This window comes from Diadema antillarum, unplaced genomic scaffold (assembly GCF_040938485.1).
Source record: "Diadema antillarum isolate AM-2024a unplaced genomic scaffold, OU_Dant_1.0 seq00001760_RagTag, whole genome shotgun sequence".
NCBI lineage: Eukaryota > Metazoa > Echinodermata > Echinoidea > Diadematoida > Diadematidae > Diadema > Diadema antillarum.
Window position 1 is genome coordinate 56,562 of NW_027272442.1, and position 18,284 is coordinate 74,845.

The 18,284-nt window shown below is 41.3% G+C and overlaps 1 protein-coding gene across 1 annotated transcript in view; it reads left to right on the top strand.

Moving 5' to 3' along the window:
• LOC139712127 (uncharacterized) overlaps window positions 1–17,670 on the top strand; it is a 60,783-nt gene extending 43,113 nt beyond the window's left edge. Inside the window, exons 20-38 of the mRNA XM_071623961.1 lie at window positions 169–382; window positions 948–1,148; window positions 1,783–1,963; window positions 2,684–2,817; window positions 3,345–3,461; window positions 3,965–4,257; window positions 5,413–5,551; window positions 5,972–6,157; window positions 6,623–6,738; window positions 7,473–7,650; window positions 8,381–8,649; window positions 9,171–9,293; window positions 10,453–10,630; window positions 11,027–11,302; window positions 12,223–12,382; window positions 13,156–13,319; window positions 14,604–14,771; window positions 16,015–16,285; window positions 16,894–17,670. Coding sequence (XP_071480062.1) covers window positions 169–382; window positions 948–1,148; window positions 1,783–1,963; window positions 2,684–2,817; window positions 3,345–3,461; window positions 3,965–4,257; window positions 5,413–5,551; window positions 5,972–6,157; window positions 6,623–6,738; window positions 7,473–7,650; window positions 8,381–8,649; window positions 9,171–9,293; window positions 10,453–10,630; window positions 11,027–11,302; window positions 12,223–12,382; window positions 13,156–13,319; window positions 14,604–14,771; window positions 16,015–16,285; window positions 16,894–17,084 — 3,559 coding nt within the window. The 3' untranslated portion in view covers window positions 17,085–17,670. The remainder of the gene's footprint in view (window positions 1–168; window positions 383–947; window positions 1,149–1,782; window positions 1,964–2,683; window positions 2,818–3,344; window positions 3,462–3,964; window positions 4,258–5,412; window positions 5,552–5,971; window positions 6,158–6,622; window positions 6,739–7,472; window positions 7,651–8,380; window positions 8,650–9,170; window positions 9,294–10,452; window positions 10,631–11,026; window positions 11,303–12,222; window positions 12,383–13,155; window positions 13,320–14,603; window positions 14,772–16,014; window positions 16,286–16,893) is intronic.
• Window positions 17,671–18,284: the final 614 nt, after the last annotated feature.

Sequence of the window (18,284 nt, forward strand, 5' to 3'; positions counted from 1 at the left end):
ACAAGTCCCAGAATCAAATAGTGTGGAGAGGAAGTATTTGTCGTTTTGGTAATCTCCAAAAATGGGCAACAAGTGCCGATTCAAAGATTTGAAGTTCAGTTTGACAAGCAATACTGCAAGACTGCCAGAATCATTCATGCTTTTTTCGGGATGGGGTTGTATTTCCAGGATCGGAGCCAAAAGTAACACAGGAGAAGGAGGAGAGAATGAAGACAGGTACCTCAGTTCGGACCCGATGAACAACACACGCTCCTCCATCAAACAGGTGGCTTCGGGCAGGTTTGGGGTCACCAGCTCCTACCTGGCTCACTCCGATGACCTCCAGATCAAGATGGCTCAGGGGGCCAAACCAGGGGAGGGGGGTGAGCTACCCGGATACAAGGTGAGTTTTTTTTTTTTTTCTATGTAGCGCGATACTCTCAGAGCTGTTGTAATGTCATGCATCATTTAAAGACCTTTTATTTATTGCTTTATTGCTTATTCAGTAAGTCCTGCCCAGTGACATAAATACAGACCTCCCAACCATACTGGATTTGGAGGAAAGAATCTGAATTTTGACCATTCCCAGCTCTTGTTTCAACAGAAGTTCCCTGTTTTTTCTGGATAATTTTACTATACACTCCTGTGGGAACTGCTCTTTCTTTCCTACTTTTGAGCCAAATCATCCCTTTTTTCAGTCAGAAAAGTTGGGAGGTCTGTATCATGTGTAAATTTGGCTATAAGATGCTTTCTTTTGTAACTTCAATTGACAAGTGTGCCAATATTCTTATGATTTAGATTGAGTTTGAGTAGGGTAATGATACACCTTGTATGCTGATATTGGATAGATATATAGGTAGTATCAAGGTATCTTTATGCATGTAACTCTAATACCAACTTTACTACTACATTCTATAACCTTTCACAAATTACGAGATAAACTTGCTTTCGTAATACCTAAAATTCAGGTGACCGAGCACATAGCCATGACGCGCTACTCCATCCCTGGGGTGGGGCTGGTGTCCCCTCCCCCTCACCACGACATCTACTCCATTGAGGATCTGGCGGAGCTCATCTACAACCTGAAGTGTGCCAACCCCGAGGCCCGGATCAGCGTCAAACTGGTGTCAGAGGTCGGAGTTGGTGTCGTCGCGGCGGGAGTGGCTAAGGTAAGATGTGTGTGGTTTGTGTTTGATCCAACCAAGGTGGGAGTGGCTAAGGTAAGATATGTGTGGTGAGTGGTTAAACCAACCAAGGTAGATGTGGCTAAGATAAGATTTTGAAGTGTCTTTTAATTGCTGAGTAATTGTAAACATACTTTCTTTGCTGGTTGGAAGTCAAGCAAATATTCTGGAACACCTAAAAGCTCCCCCCCCCCAAAAAAAAAAGGACAAAAATGGATATCGATCGAGCATGGTTTCACTTTCATTTAACAGTTATATGGTAAGGGAGCCAAATAATGCAACTAGGATCTGATTTGAAACCGAAAATTGCATTAGGGTTACAACTCAGACAATCAAGTCAGTGACATAGATGCATTTCTTTTACAGAGTTGCCGAGCCCCTCTCATTCTGCAGGAGGCGCTTCCTGAAAACTTTCAATATCTCCTCATGTCTAGGTATTACAAGAGAATATAAAAATCTCCCTGATTAAGGAACATTTTTTTTGCTGATTAAGATTGATGCGACAAACAAGTATTTCCCTAAATGCTGTTTGGAATCGCCCTGAATTTGGCCTGTGAATGTTGGCAGCCCCACTATTCTTTATTCAACTGACCGTGTCGAATAACTCACACCTGTGCAGGGCAAGGCTGAACACATCACCATCTCAGGTCACGACGGGGGCACGGGGGCCAGCACGTGGACCGGGATCAAACACGCCGGGTTGCCGTGGGAACTGGGCCTGGCGGAGACTCACCAGACCCTGGTCCTAAACAACCTGAGGTCAAGGGTTGTCCTGCAGACAGATGGTCAGCTCAGGACAGGTCAGCCATTATTGGTCGGTTGGATTTTGCGTGCATCTGTTTGGACCTCTTGAACAATACCTTCTTAAGCAAATCATCGCAGCTTTCTTTTAGTGCATCTTTATTTTTCTAGTCAGAATATGCATAATACTGCAGATGTGGTGCCACTTTCAAATAGATGTTACAACTTTGTGCAGTAGACACATATATTTTATACATTGTAGTACACACTTTCTATAAAAATGAAGATTTAGCTGAGCCACATGAGGAATGGGATCTAATGGACAATGTGCATGAATTATCTATTTTAGGAAATACCGCTTGTGTTTTTGCTGGCACAACTCAGTTGTGTGTGTTGTTTTACCTTAATATCCATGCTCCATATTTCCCTACACTAGATTTTGTATTAGAGCCTACAACTTAAAAACGTGCTTTAATGAAGGTCCCATCATAATTTTCCTTCTTTGAAACATTATAATCACCAATATGACTGTAAATTTGCCATTACATTTATTGTCTTATCTAGATAGTGTTACACAGTCAGGTGAATATTTCTTCTGATTTGTATTTTTTAACTTTTGTATTTGTAGAAATATATTCATTGTCTGTATGTTATTCTCTGGACAAAAATTGGAATTGGAAGTGAGTATTAAAGTAATCATCTTGATGTGAAGACATACAAACTGGATGTTGAATGAGAGCAAAAGGTTAACCCTTGGTTTTTGTGCTGCTCTACTGCAGGCCACGACGTGGTGACAGCTGCCCTGCTGGGGGCGGACGAGTTTGCCTTCTCCACAGCTCCCCTCATTGCTATGGGCTGTACCATGATGAGGAAGTGTCATCTCAACACTTGTCCTGTCGGTATCGCCACCCAGGTCAGTCTTCTTCCAGTCCCTGACGGACATCAAGCCCAAGTCAGAGTACAACATTCTCAGAATTAAAACAGGAGTGCTTTGCATAGCACCTTTCCAGCAATTTGTGGTGTTCAAAGCACTTTACAGCTCATCACAACCTTGATGCTATAAGCTGCTTTTTACCCCACCTTCATCGTAAAAAATGTGGTTCGTACAGTTTCTCTTAAAAGTGGATGAGTAAGTTGGCAACGGATCTTAACTCCTCTCGCTACAGAATTCTGAATAAACAAATGATGAATAAATAACCTTATTCATTGAAACCGAGGTATGATAGTAATGGCCTAATTGGAAGTCTTTAGGTATATATTTTGCACCTTAGCAAATGTGTATGCATGTATACATGTAGCCTTAAATATTTACTCATGGATGTATGTGAATCCAAACTGTAGATGAATCAATTGACTCATACCTGACAGAATTTATTTTTTGAATTCATTACTCTATACTGTAAAGTTGAACAATTTCCTCCATTTCTCTTAATTGTGTAGGATCCCGAATTGCGGAAGAAGTTTGAGGGGCAGCCTGAGCATGTGGTCAACTTCTTCTTCATGCTGGCCGAGGAGATTCGGTCCCTGATGGCCCAAATGGGATTCAGGACTTTCCAGGTACCCCAGTTGGTGTCTCTCTCTCTCTCTCTCTCTCTCTCTCTCCCTCTCCCTCTCATTTTCTCTCTGTGATTACATATCCCTGATAGAAACACCCTCTGTTGTCACACTCACAGAACTTCTTGTATATTCCTGGTGGACAAACATTGCTTGTAGATATCTTGGCATTTTGCTTTTTTCCTAATCCTATGACTACAAAATTTGACAATTACCAAGTGAATACAGTTGATATACATGTAAGGAACACCGCTTCCTGTGTGCAAAGGCTTTGATTCAAGACTTCAATTCTTGTGTGGTATTATAACAAAGACAAGCTAGAACTTAAATAAAAGTGTTAATTTTTACAGATGCCAGGTGTGTCACTTTCAAATTTTTTGAAACATAAAGCAAGATAGACAAGATTTCTATTCTTTAAGCATGCTGCCAATGATTACAATGCTGTGGAAATGGTGCCATCTCTTGAAACCTTTTGCCTCTGACCTGATTCTGATGTACGCACACAGGAGATGATTGGAAGGTGCGACATGCTTCAGCCGGTGCAGGATTGCACCAACAGCAAGAGCAAGCTGCTGAACTTTGACCTGGTCCTGACCCGGGCCAGCGACCTACGACCCGACGCCCAACTGGTTGGCGGCACCACCAAGCAGTACTTTGCCCTGGAGAAGCGGCAGGACGTGGGTCTCATCGAGGCCGCACGGGACGTTCTGAACGGCGCCACCACGTATGTCAAGATCGACATGCCCATCACCAACGAGTGCAGAGCCTTCGGCACAACCCTCAGCTTCTACATATCGAGGTACGGGAAGTTCCCACATAATTGATATCTCAGATAGTCATGTATATTTTCTAATTCACTGAAAATCTTCCTGATTCTGCTTGAATATGACTTTATCAGTTTCATGCCTTAGCAGCAAGAATGCCAGATATATTTTACTGCTTTCATTAATTTGAAAGATTTGATGTGAAAGGTAAAGTCTCCTACTGCATGGTGACTTCAGCATAATCTCCTACCCAACTTCACACAAGTGTTGCAAACGAGTGACACATTAACAGCGAGGAGTAATGAGAATAGTGATAGTGTGACGTATGAATTTTTGTTGTGATTATGATACATCAAATTCTGTATAATCTCATGCAATATCTCTTGGATGGTAATATGTTAAAGTTGATACATTTTCATGTATTTTACTTTTATGATGGTATCTTGAATCTGATGTATTTTGCTTCTCATGTATTACTGGTATGATATGTATAAAGCTCTTATATTTGTACCTCATTCATTTTTGTTTTGCCAAATCCATAATGTTTATATGCAATACTCTTGTGTTATGACATATCAAATCTTATGTTTTCATGCAATTTTTGTGTTTTGATGCAAACTCTGCTATATTCTCGTGTGATTCTCTTAAACTTTGATATTCTAAATCTCATTTATTCTCATGTTTTGTGATATATTGCATCTGTCATATTTTTGTGCAACTCTCCTATAATATATGTTGTTTGAAGGTTTGCATGGTGAAGTAAATCAGGAAGAAAGATTTGCGGTGACACCATGTGTATGTAGTCCTTAACCGGATCGTTGTTTGGCAGAAGAGCCTAGAAAGAGGAGAAACGAAGAGGGAAGCGACATATGGGGGTTGTGAGGAGGGCAAAAAGTGAAGAGTGGGAGACAGTAATGGGCTAGAGGTTGAAGTTGCACTAGTGGAGACGGTAGAGAAAGGAACACAGAGAGTGGTAAGGAAGAATAGTGTGAGAATCAAGTAGGATGTTCGGACATCGTTAGAAGGGGAAAGATGAAATGGAAGGGAAGAGGAAGAGGAAGGAGTTGAATGTTGGAGAATCATGGAGATAGGGGAGAGCAGTAAAGATTCATGAAACCAATATAACCAATAATCTCCTATAATATGGTGATATATTGACTCCATCATATCTTCATGCCTTTTTCTTATAGGAAGTATCGTGAGACAGGTCTCCCAGAGAAGTCCATTGAGGTCAGTCTGAAGGGGTCAGCTGGTCAGAGCTTCTGCGCCTTCTTGGCCAAGGGTGTACACGTGGAGCTGGAGGGAGACTCCAACGACTACGTGGGCAAGGTGAGGATGGGGTGTTTACTGTATACGCCACATATTTTGTGAGTCCAAATTTTTGCGAATCGGGAATTCCCGATGATATCGTGAGTGGTAGAATTCGTGGTCGTGGAGTCCTGTACTGAAGGGAGAAGTGTACACGCGTACGTCACATTCACAGCGGGATCAGCATCAATATTTTCGCGTGTCTTTTTGTTCCTCTAGTGCCAATTGGCATAGCCTCTTAGACACTGTCATATGTCCCTGAACGCTTACAAAGTGCAGCAATATACACCTAAGTAATTAATTGATTTTTACTTACCACTTGTTGTTCAGAGTTGTAAAGCTAAGCTTATGAAGGGGCTGGATGTTTCTTTTATACAGTGGTGTCTTGTTACCAACAAGCTAAAAATTATTCATTGTTTATCCTTTGCTGTTTTCCTTCAGGGCCTCTCTGGTGGCACGGTCATCGTCTTCCCGCCACGGGATGCATCGGAAGACTTTGAGTCCGACATGAACATCATCGTGGGCAATGTGTGCCTCTACGGCGCCACGAGCGGCACAGCGTATTTCAGGGGGCAGGCGGCCGAACGCTTCTGTGTCCGAAACTCTGGTGCCATTGCTGTGTGCGAGGTAATACTCTTTAATTTGCCATTATAACACCATTACTACACACTTACTCAGTCATCTTACCGAGTCATTCAAATTCAAAAGAAATTGTTGCCAGTATGTGCCGTATTCTTGGCATTGTTAAGTTTTTGACATTTCGAGTTTGAGATGTTGGCTCAGTTTAACACAAATTGGAAAATGCTTTCAATTCTTGACAGATCTTTTAAAGTGCTTGTAATTTAGCATGTTTTGCAGTGCATTTGAATAGTTTGGGTTTTAGTGCAGACAACAAGAGGACAGCAGGATGAGCACAAATAAATGACAAAATTCATAAAATTCTTACATTAATCAAACATTTTTAGCTACATGCATTGTATGCACTTGTATGCTGAGTCAAATGTTGAAGTGATATGTTGTACATACTAGCCATTTGATGGACTTTGGGGTAGACGCTTCTCTCAAGTGCCATTTATTCTATGCCATTGACAGGGTGTCGGTGACCATGGATGTGAGTACATGACTGGAGGTCGAGCCATCGTCCTCGGCGCGACGGGTCGAAACTTTGCCGCTGGAATGTCTGGAGGCGTTGCCTACGTCTACAATGTGTAAGGAATCCCTGCCTTTAGTCTCCAGCGTTCTCCTACTTTCTTTGACTGATGCATACAGTTGATTGGTCCATATGAGGTCAGAGGTCAATTAAAATTGGCTGTAGTCGGTCCCGGCAAGCTTGATAGCCATTTTTTCCAAAGTTTGTGGAAGGGTCACGTTTTAAAGTTTTCCTTGATATGCCTCAAGTATGATCTGCTTGCCTCCCCTTAACTTACTGTTCATTATTTATATGTACTTTTTTCCACTTTTTAATTTTATCTTCTCTTTTGTTTTGTTAATTTTTGTATTGAAATGGCACAAACACTGTGTGTGTATGGCATGGACTTCTAAATCCAAAAGATATCTTTTAACACTTACATTCTGAAATGTGTTATTTACTGTAGAAATTGTTATCAACTGGTCATTTGAGTTTACAAACAGTTTTCTGTGCTTTGTACAGTAATATACTTTCAATTTCTCAGTTTTCTGTATTTTGTGAATGCCATATAATATAAATTTCAATGTAAAATGAAATGAATACCCTTGATGTAATTTTGAAATTAGTACAGAGAAAGGTAAAAAAAAGTCAGGCTTTCATTCCTAGCTGAACTGTAACCCAGTATTGATAGTTTACTCAATTTAAGTATTTTTGTAATGTAATTAACCCTATGTAGTACAACCATAGATTTGAGGAAGTTTTCTTTTTGCGTTTGGATTTATCGTGTTTACTTTGCATATGTGTTGTCTGTAGTCGAGGGGACTTTGACATGAAGTGCAACCAGGAATCCGTTGCCCTGGAGCCGGTCGTCAAGGCGATCGACGTCGACTTCATCAAGGAGCAACTGGGACAGTTTGTCTCCTACACGGGGTCAAAGGTCGCAGCGTTCGTCCTCGAGAACTGGGAGACGGAGAGGCAGAGGTTCCTGAAGGTGAGCAAAGGTCGAGGCAGCTGTTTGTGGGGTCAAAGGTGATCCGCAACAGAGATGATGAGGGATACAGCAGTATGGTGATACAGTCAAACCTGTCTATAGCGGCCACCGAAGGGATGGAAAAAGTGGCCATTGTAGACAGATGGCTGCTATAGACAGGGTCTTTTACATGGCTTTTCTCTCAGGGGAATTTCAAGAGTAGTTGAATTAACAATCAAGAACCATAGTGACAAAATAAAATTGGTTTATGTTGACACGTTGACATGTGGCCTTCTCTGTGATTGCAAGAGCATCTTATGTGGAATTCTAATGGAATAAAAGGGGCCTGTTTCATAAAGATTTATGAGTGATCCTATGCTCGATTTATTGAGCATAACTCAGCAAAACGAGCATAAAATCAATACTGATCATAAGTCTGTTTCATGCAGATACTTATGCTTGATTTAGAGCACAGGTGTAATAGCAGCTAGAGCATAACATTTTTGAATGGCATCATAAGATCAATCTTATGAACAATCTTTATGAAACAGGCCCCAGGTATTACAAGTTAACCCGTTGAAGACTAGTCCAGAGAAAACTTGGGCAGGTGTCTATGGGAAATGTGTGTTGTAGCAAAATCAGCCCGTCCTCAACGGGTTAATACTGTAGGCGCTCTGTCACTCGATAGTTTTGTGAAATGAGTGGAATCTCTCTTGATGAGTGACAAATTGATGCTTTGCTTCTCCAATAGGTCTTCCCCCATGAGTACAGGAGGGCCCTGCGGGATTCCAAAGCTAAGGCAGAGGCCTTGGAGAAGGCCAAGAAAGAGGCGGAGCTTGTCAATGGACTGCCCAATGGGGTGAATGGCCATGCCCAGAATGGCGAACTGATCAATGGCATAAATGGATGCGGGGATGGAGTGCACGTCACCAAGGAGCCCAAAGTGATTGACATCGAGTCCACTATCCCCGATGTGGAGATACAGCAGAGAACAGTTGAAAGAGTCTTGGACAAGACTAGGTACAAGTTACACTATGTTTTTTTTTTCCCAGGTGCATCCAGTGTAGTATGATTGTGCCTAGCATTTCTTACTGTATGAAGTTAAGCCTGAAAGGAGTGAATTTCATATTTTATTGCCTCTGGAGCATGCAAATTCTTTTGCCCCCATGAAATTCCGGTATCTTTTTTTTTCTCTTTTATTAAGTCTTGAAATAGATCTAAATTTCAATTCTTTTCTTCCTTGAAATGAAACCGTTTTGTAACATGTTATGAATGTAAATGTATGTTGTGGAAGATAGCACACTTTGAAATTAGGAATTATCTTTTCTGTAATGATCATGCTGAGTCAGAGGTGCTTGTACGCAAACAAAACTAAAAAGAGCATATTTTCTTGAATATGTTTGCAACTTAGAAATTATGACTTTGGCTCTGAATTGCCTGTAAGAGTGTTTTGGAATAAGTTAAATGTACTTAGTACAACATTTCTCAGCTATTGATTTCATCTTTGTGTGGTCTTTGTGTTGTGCTTTTGTCTGTGACAGGGGCTTTGTGAAGTATGGACGGAACAACGACCAGTATCGCAATGTGGGGGTGAGGATGAAGGACTGGGGTGAGATCTACAACCACAAGGGGGTGAAGAAACAGCTCAAGACTCAAGCTGCCAGGTAACAGTGGTCTCATTGGTAGCATGGGTGGTAATGGGAAGTGGAAATGAAGACAGTAGTATTGGGGGAAGTGGTAATGGGTGATGGTAACAAGGCTAATGGTTACAAGAGGCGGTTACAAGGTCAATGGTAACGAGAGACAGTTACAGGGAGGCGGTAATGGGGGAGATTGTAACGGGGAGGTGGTAATGGGGGAGATTGTAATGGGGAGGTGATAATGGGGGAGATTGTAACGGGGAGGTGATAATGGGGAGATTGTAACAGGAAGGTGATAATGGGGAGATTGTAACGGGGAGGTGGAAATGGGGGAGATTGTAACGGGTAGGTGATTATGGGGGAGATTGTAACGGGGAGGTGGTAATGGGGGAGATTGTAACGGGGAGGTGGTAATGGGGGGCATGGTAATGGGGATGTGGTAATAGGGGGTGATGGTAATAGGGTAATGGTATGAGCTAGGGCAAGTGGTAACAAAGCCATTGCTTACATGGCAATGGTAACAGGAGGGCATGGTATTTGGAGATGCTTATAGGGATGTGGTAACCGTGGGCATGGCGGAAACAGAAGAGGTCAGTGGTAACACTTTTGGTGGTAATAGGGTGTGATGGCAATGGGGTTGATTGCAGCAGGGGAGGTGATAACAAAGACAGAAGGAAGAGGGATAATGGTGACAGGGGAACATGGTAACAGATGGTGGTAACGGGGAGGTGGTAACAGGAGAGGTGGTAATGGAAGAGGTTTTAATGGGGTGTGATGGTTACAGGGGAGATGGTAAGAAAGACAGTACTAACAGGAGCAATTTATAGTAACAGATGGTGGTAACTGGACAGTAGTAATTGGGAGGTACTACACAGAGAATGGTTGCACCAGGGGTGGTGGTAACTGGGCCAGTGGTTGGGGAAGTGGTAGGTGGTACAAGGGGGAAAAGTTACAGGGGTGATAATTCAAGAGTGGTGATATGTATTTTCCCAAAATATTTGCCTGTTTTTATTTCATTGTATTTTTATATGCAGGTCTTCAATCTATCACAGTATACATGAGAAAGATTCCATCTTTGAAATATTCCATTTGTGCATTGTGTACTGCCTGAATGTTAATGAAAGTTCTCTCTGACTCCACCCATCATCCCCCATCCCTTCCCCCTCACTCTCCCCTCACACAGGTGCATGGACTGTGGCACGCCCTTCTGTCAGGGTCACACAGGCTGCCCCCTCGGCAACATCATCCCGTCTTGGAACGATCTCATCTTCCGCGACAGGTGGCAGGAGGCCCTCGAGCGGCTGTTGGTCACAAACAACTTCCCAGAATTCACCGGCCGCTGCTGCCCGGCTCCGTGTGAGGTGTGGTAGAATTGAGCAACAGCTTTCTTCACACACTTTGTCTGAAAGAAGTTCATGAAATATGCAAAAAAACAACAACAAACAAACAGTAGTGTCAGTCGAAAGTTCATCAAACAAGCAAAAACATAAACAAACAAAAACAATGATAAAGAAACAAGAGATGTGTGAAGTGCAGTTTGTGTGTGTGCACTGTCACTCAATTGTCAAACCTATTTGCAACTGCATACACCTATTATACCACCAGGAGAGCCACTTTTATGATAAGATTCACCTTAAAGTCCTGTGTATGACTATAAAGTATCATACTGACCAATTTAAACATGACAAAAATCATTCAAATGGAAATAATTGTGATCTAGAACATAAGACAAATTCATTTCTCTCTTCATCTCCCAGGGAGCATGTGTCCTTGGTATTAACGCCCCCGCCGTCACCATCAAGAACATTGAGTGTGCCATCATTGACCATGCCTTCGAGCAGGGCTGGATCCAGGCCCAGCCTCCGGCACGTCGGACGGGGAAGAAGGTGGCTGTGGTAGGGAGCGGGCCCTCTGGCCTGGCTGCAGCCGCCCAGCTGAATAAGGCTGGCCACCTGGTGACCGTCTACGAGAGGAATGACCGCTGCGGGGGTCTGCTCATGTACGGCATTCCAACGATGAAAATGGACAAGCATGTAAGAGTTCTTTCCTTTTTCTGCCACTATGCTTATACCACTCTCTAGCTTTAAACATTCACAGGTAGTTTAAAGTACTCACTGCAATACTCTCTTTGGCATTTTATGACAATTATGAAGTTTCACCAATTTTGCCACATAATTCTTGATGAGCTGATATGGATATGCATACATGTACATTGTATACATGATATATATGCAGTTTGTGCTTATTGTGTACCAAACACGGATAAAAATTAAGTTTTTCTGCTATCAAAGTGTAAAACATGTTATTCCCGGCTGAATAACTTTTAAATAAAGATTAGTCAGATATATAAGGATTTGAGACTGGAGCATAATTGCATTCAAACAAAGAAACAGGAATGTTCAAGATTTGGTCACAGACTATGACACATTGCAAATTGCAAGGCGATGACATCATCAACTCACTCATTTGCATAGTTTACATGTCAATCGTTCCAAAGCTATTTGGCAAATATTGGCAGAATTTTGCAATTTGACAATTTACCTACTTTGAATCCAATTTTATTACCTGAATTACCTGAATTACCCACGATGACTCACAGTAAGTTGAAAACTTGTAGAAGGCCATTCAAAGGATTCAATCCTGAGCCTGAGGAGATCCATGTGATGTATCCACAGGATTATCAGTTTGATCAATTTTTTACTCTTGCATTTTGGGTTTTTTTTTTAAAAACTAACTTTTAGCTGGTCTGGAACCTCCCTTTAAATATGTGAGGGGATTACATTTGACTTGAACCATTGGTCTTTTTTTTTTGTCAAGCTCTGTCACATTTTGTACTGTAAATATTCAGTTGTTATGATTACCAGTAAACTGAATTTAATTGAATTGAGAAGATTACTATATTGATGACTATAATATGGATGAAGAGTGAATTGTTTTTCTCTCCCCTTGTCAGGCCGTGGAGCGTCGCTTGAGGTTGATGGAGGAAGAAGGGGTGACGTTTGTTACCAATGCCGCCGTCGGGAAGAATATCAATGGATGGGACCTCCTCAATAACAATGATGCAGTCGTTCTGTGTATGGGATCCACCAGGCCAAGGGACCTGCCCATACCAGGTGTGTGTGTATGTCTGTGTGTGTCTGCGGATGTGTTACTGTGTGTAGTGTTCTCTATTTTGTATGTGTGTTTGTATGTTGTGTGTCACAAAAGTGTGTGTATGTGGAATTGTTTTATTGTGTTATCTATATATCACTGTAAGTGTGTGCGTGTTTGTGTGTGAACGAGAAGATAACAGTCTTGTGGTCTTCCCATGTTTTGAAGGTTTTCTTAACATACAATTGTACCTTCAAAGCAGTATTCACACTGTTTGTGATACCACTCTGTAGAACCCCTCCTTATTTGAGTATCCAAATACAGAGCTAGCAACTAGCATGTTTTCACATTTTTTTAAATGTCTTTCTATTTTGGAAGAGTAAAAAAAAGGAATATTTCTTCAATGAAAAATACACACTTTTTTTGTGATATTTCGTTTAGCATTGGAGACGCATTGTTGTGGAAATTAAATAGTGCCACTGCCATTTGAATTTTTACTGTCATATGCGATAGGGAGAATTCCCTGTAGCTTACTGTGTTTCTTCACCTTCTCCTGTTTCACAATGTGCCTTGGAATACTTTTGCTACAATGTATGAGATCAGCAGCCCAGCAAGTACACTTCTACACCCACAATGAGCTTGAAATTATTTTTAACTGTTGTTGTGATAATTCTGAAGCACCAGCTTCCAATATAGCATATCCAGTACCAGGGGAAATTTGTGAATTAATGAAGTAATATTCAATTGAAATTGTCAAATAATGAGTAATACTTTCTGGATTTGCTGCTTCCATCAGGTCGAAACCTGAATGGAATCAAGTACGCCATGCAGTTCCTGGAACCCTGGCAGAAGAGGCAGATGGGGAACCAGTCTGATTACGTCGACGCCAAGGGCAAGGACATCATCATCATTGGCGGAGGTGACACCGGGGTGGACTGCATCGGGACATCGCTTAGGATGGTGAGCCGTGGCAAAATTGATCTTGAGTCCAAAACAGGATGTGATTTGATGGACTTGGATATAAACTTATTCCCTTTGATGTGTGTGATTCTGTATTTTGTATTTTTTTTTAAATACATTCATGTGGGTTGTTCAAGATGTCAGTTAAAGAAAATGTGAGATGCAGAAGTTGTGGAATGTGTAGAACAAACAAGTTGCCATACATTGTGTGCAACCATTCTCTTTTTTTTTTCTACACCATTTTAAGGAGCAGATTAGTGATACAACCTTCCATCTTTTCTCTCTCTATATCTATCTATCTACAACTAGTGTATCTATCTATCTATCTATCTATCTATCTATCTATCTATCTATCTATCTATCTCTATCTATCTATCTATCTATCTATCTATCTATCTACTGTATCTGTCTCTTTCTATCTATCTATTTATCTATCTATCTATCTATCTATCTATCTTTCTACTGTATCTGTCTCTTTCTATCTATCTATCTGTCTATCTAATATATCTATCTATCTATCTATCTTTCTATCAAATATACATATATACATATCTATCTATCTATCTATCTATCAATCTATCTATCTATCTATCTATCTATCTCTATCTAAATCTATCTAAATCTATCTGTTGCTGTTATTCGCATGTTATCATATTCTGACTTGAAGATGTGTTGACTTCTGTTTGAAGGAAATGTATTGCTGAAGAAGATGGAAAACTGACACATGACTCTCTTCAAGAGAACTATTACAAGAAGTATTGCAATATGGCATACTGTCAGAGAATGTCTGTATTTCTCTATGTGAACGTTTTATTAATTTGTCTTAGTTGTATTTAGGGTGCTCAGAGTGTCAATCAAACATTAGAGCAGAGACTCCAACCCCAAGCACCTTCTGATCTGGAGATTCTTCCGCCTGAAACCCCTAGCAAACGGGAGACTCCAACTTGCGCACATCCACGAGCGCAAAGTCCTTTGCGGTCTAGGGTTCTAGATGCTCTCTCGTGCTATTTAAGGCTTATTTTTCAACATACAATGAAATTAAGTAAGAAATCATTTCAAGCGGGAGGAATTTAATCTCAAGCGGGATAATGGGAGATTCTGCAAAAATGGGCTTTCGGCGGGAGATCTCCCATCGAAAGCGGGAGAGTTGGAGTCTCTGTTAGAGTTTGACTAAAACCTGTGATTGTGTGGTATTGATCACATTTAGGGAATATCAATACAACTTGTACTTCTCAGACTCTCCCTCATAATGTTTTGTTTTGTTTCTGTGTTATTCTTATAAAGGATGCTAAGAGCATTACAACATTTGAGATTCTGACAGCACCACCACCAAGCAGAGCCGGCAACAACCCCTGGCCCACGTGGCCTCGCATCATGAGGGTGGACTACGGCCACGCTGAGGTCAAGCTCAAACACGGAAATGACCCTAGGCACTTTGAGATACTCAGTGAGGTAAGACAATCCTGTTTACTCCTGTTGTATTTTTTGGTTATGTCAGAGCTACATTGTATACCTTTCTGTTGCAATTGAATGACAAATTTCCCTCCATTGATAGAAATAAGCATGAATCATTCAGTGTTTTTTTTAGGAGCCATGCTAAAAAAAAAATCATACTCTGGTTTTGCAAAACTGAGTATATATGCCCATGATTTTGCTATGGCTACTACTAAAACACTGAATAATTGATACTTAATTACATGTATGTCGATGAAGGGCAATTTGTCACATCTGTTGCAATAAAAACAACTTGAAGCAAGAATTCATTAATTTGACCTATACTCTTACGTAATATTAACTGTTCAGCTTCAGACGCTTCACGTACATACATTCTCCATCCTCATGGTAGGGTTACACCTTCCTAGATTAAATCTTTGTATGGTGCACGCATTACGCAATGGCATTCACACGCCATGACCGTGTGCATGTAACAGGAGCGGTGGCGAATCCACACATTTACAAATCACGTTTTCATTGTGGTTGATTTGTCTTTATCATTGGTGACCCTTTTGAAGGCAGAAAATTGCTAGTGCTGGCAAGGGTCACGCTTCCTGTTTGTTTTGCTTTTACAAGACATGCATATGTTGCTTTGTTCGATGGTGCTAATTAAATTAAAACAAATAAACAAACAAACACGACTCGTTAGTTTGGTGTGAACTTGACGTGTAGTACATGTACACCATATGTGTAATTATCGTATTCGCCATCTTGAAAGACGTACTGGTAAACAAACCCGAGCGAAACGCATTGTTTTTCGGCTCCATATGCTGAGCTCCGAGGAAGGTGCCCGGGAAATTTGACTCTCTCAGTGAGCCAATAAGAAGGCGATGTGGTTGCTAGAGGCGGAGCTTAACATCAATTGGCACCATCGTACGGATGGGTGATTCTCCCCTCGCATCGCCGCTCGGACATTGTCTTTGAAAAAGAGGTGAAACTTCCAAGCCTGTTTTCTCGCAATTTTTTCAGGCTAACAACTTAAAAAGTGTATTTTATTTCTCTTTCTATGCCCACTTATGATGCAGAAGAATACAAGTGTTTTATATCAATGCATAGCTTAGGAAATGGGCAATGTGATTCAGTGAAAAAATGAATTTTCAAAATTCCCGACTTTTGCCTGAAACTGTTGTCGCCGGTCACAATTGAGTGGTAATTAACGGGGGTTACTATTGCTGGAATTTGTTCATATTGTGCTGTGCAGGAGTTCTTGGACGATGGAGCTGGCAATGTGACTGGAATCCGAACTGTGGAGATCAAGTGGACCAAGGACGCCACGGGACGATTCAAGATGGACAAGATCCCAGGCACAGAGAAGACTTTCAAGGCAGACCTGGTCCTATTGGCCATGGGCTTCCTTGGGCCAGAGCAGGACCTGATAGATGAACTTGGTCTAGACCAGGACCCAAGGTCCAACATTCAGACACCAAGTGGGAAGTACCAGACCAGCCTGAAGAAGGTGTACGCAGCAGGAGGTCAGTGTTTTTGTTTGTTTGTGCATTTGTTATTTCGGTGATGTCTATGATGGTGATGGTGATGATGTGATGATGGTGATGGTGATGGTGATGGTGATGGTGATGGTGATGGTGATGGTGATGGTGATGGTGATGGTGATGGTCATCATGAAGATGATAATGAAGATGATGATATGAGTGATATTAGTACTGATAATGCTGATATTGGTCTTAGTGACACTTTGCATTGTTATCAGTAATGTGATGATGGCGATGAATGTTTTTGATGTAACGATGTCCAGTAACTTTGCAGTAATGATTATAATGATAATGGAAAAGAACTGACAGTGGTGCTGACAAACATAGATAGCTCAGTACTTTTGACAAAAGTGATAATGTTGATGAAGATGAGTTTGAGGCTTCCTATTGGTCTTATTGTGTTACCATGATAACATATCAAAAGATGTTGCTCACCAGAGTTGCAGCAAAGTATGTTCGTTGATTTGATACTTTAAATTAATGTTTGCAGGATCATCAAGGGACATCTCTCTAATCTTTAAATCTCTTTCTCTCCCAATCTTGCTTTATCTTTCTCTTTGGTTTTTATCTCTTCTACTCTTCCTCTTCAGACTGTCGCCGTGGCCAGTCTCTCGTGGTCCACGCCATCAACGAGGGTCGCCAGGCGGCCAGGCAGGTGGATCTTGACCTCATGGGCAGCACCAGCCTAGCCGGCCCCGGAGGCGTGGTGCACACCCCCGGAAACAAGGTGTACAACCCCACGGACAAGCTGTATAAGCCCATCATCGAGGCAATGGCATGAGACTGTTCCACTCTTCCAGGGGGGTGAATTAAATGCACGGAAGGTGGCTGTCACCCTCGGATGTCACTCATTAGTGCTGCAGCTTGAGGAATGAGGTGCGGTCTAATTATTGATACCCCCTTCTACCATCCCTTGGGGGAGAACACATATCCTCCTTTCCATACAGGTGCTGAATTGTTTCAAATAGAGTGAAGTGGATGGTCGCACTTTCGGAGCTACTACATTGTATGTCTACCTGATTCTGCAAGAAGCTACCCCGAAAGTGTGAGCATCGCTTCATGTGTCCTTCACCGACAAGAGAATATTGAAAGCATCCATGATTTTGGTATTCATATCTTTCTGCTGATTTCAATGTGCATAACATGCAAACATCTCCCTATTGACTCTTTGGAACCGCCACTATATTGGACATGGGATCGTTGGAAGTCCTGCGTTTGATACAATGAGGTTGAGTCAACTCGGCTGAGGCTCTACCTACACACAACCAGATGGCAAACAAGGGGGGACTTGATGGTCTGGAAAAATCTTTTACACCCAGTCATTGGTTTGTGTGTGGTCTTGAGACACTGCTTGTTTTCCTTATACATGTGAGGTCATGTATGGTTGTCATGGTAGGAACATTTATTATATGCTCATTCTATGCTGTGAGGTGCTCACTGTGTAAGATTTCTTCTTCACCTTTTGATTCTGGGTTCACAATTACAGGAATTGTGTAAATTTATTTTCATTCTATGCTGTGAGGTGCTCACTGTATAAGATTTCTTCTTTGCCTTTTTTTTTTAATGTTCTGGGTGCACATTGGCAGAAATTGCCATGGACAGTGCAAGTATATAATGAGTTTTTACATTTGTGCAGTTTGTTCTTTGACATTCTAGTTTTATCGGAGTTCAGATAGTAAGGCTTTATTTGCTATTACACTACCAACATTATTTGGTGAGTGTTGGTCACATTAGACACAACAATCACCAAAATCATTTTCATAAATGCTGTTTGCAAGCAATTCTGACATCATTAATCATGTTCTTGCCGAGCCAGTAAACTTCTGGTAATTAGAAAAGTGTATTCTGGAAAAATAAAAAATGGACATTTTGATTTAGATATTGCTTTCTCCTTCATTCAATAACTCTGAATGGATTTGCTTTTCAAAGCATTTTATATCTTAAAAGATCTATGTGAATGTTTGTAAGATTTACAGAATAC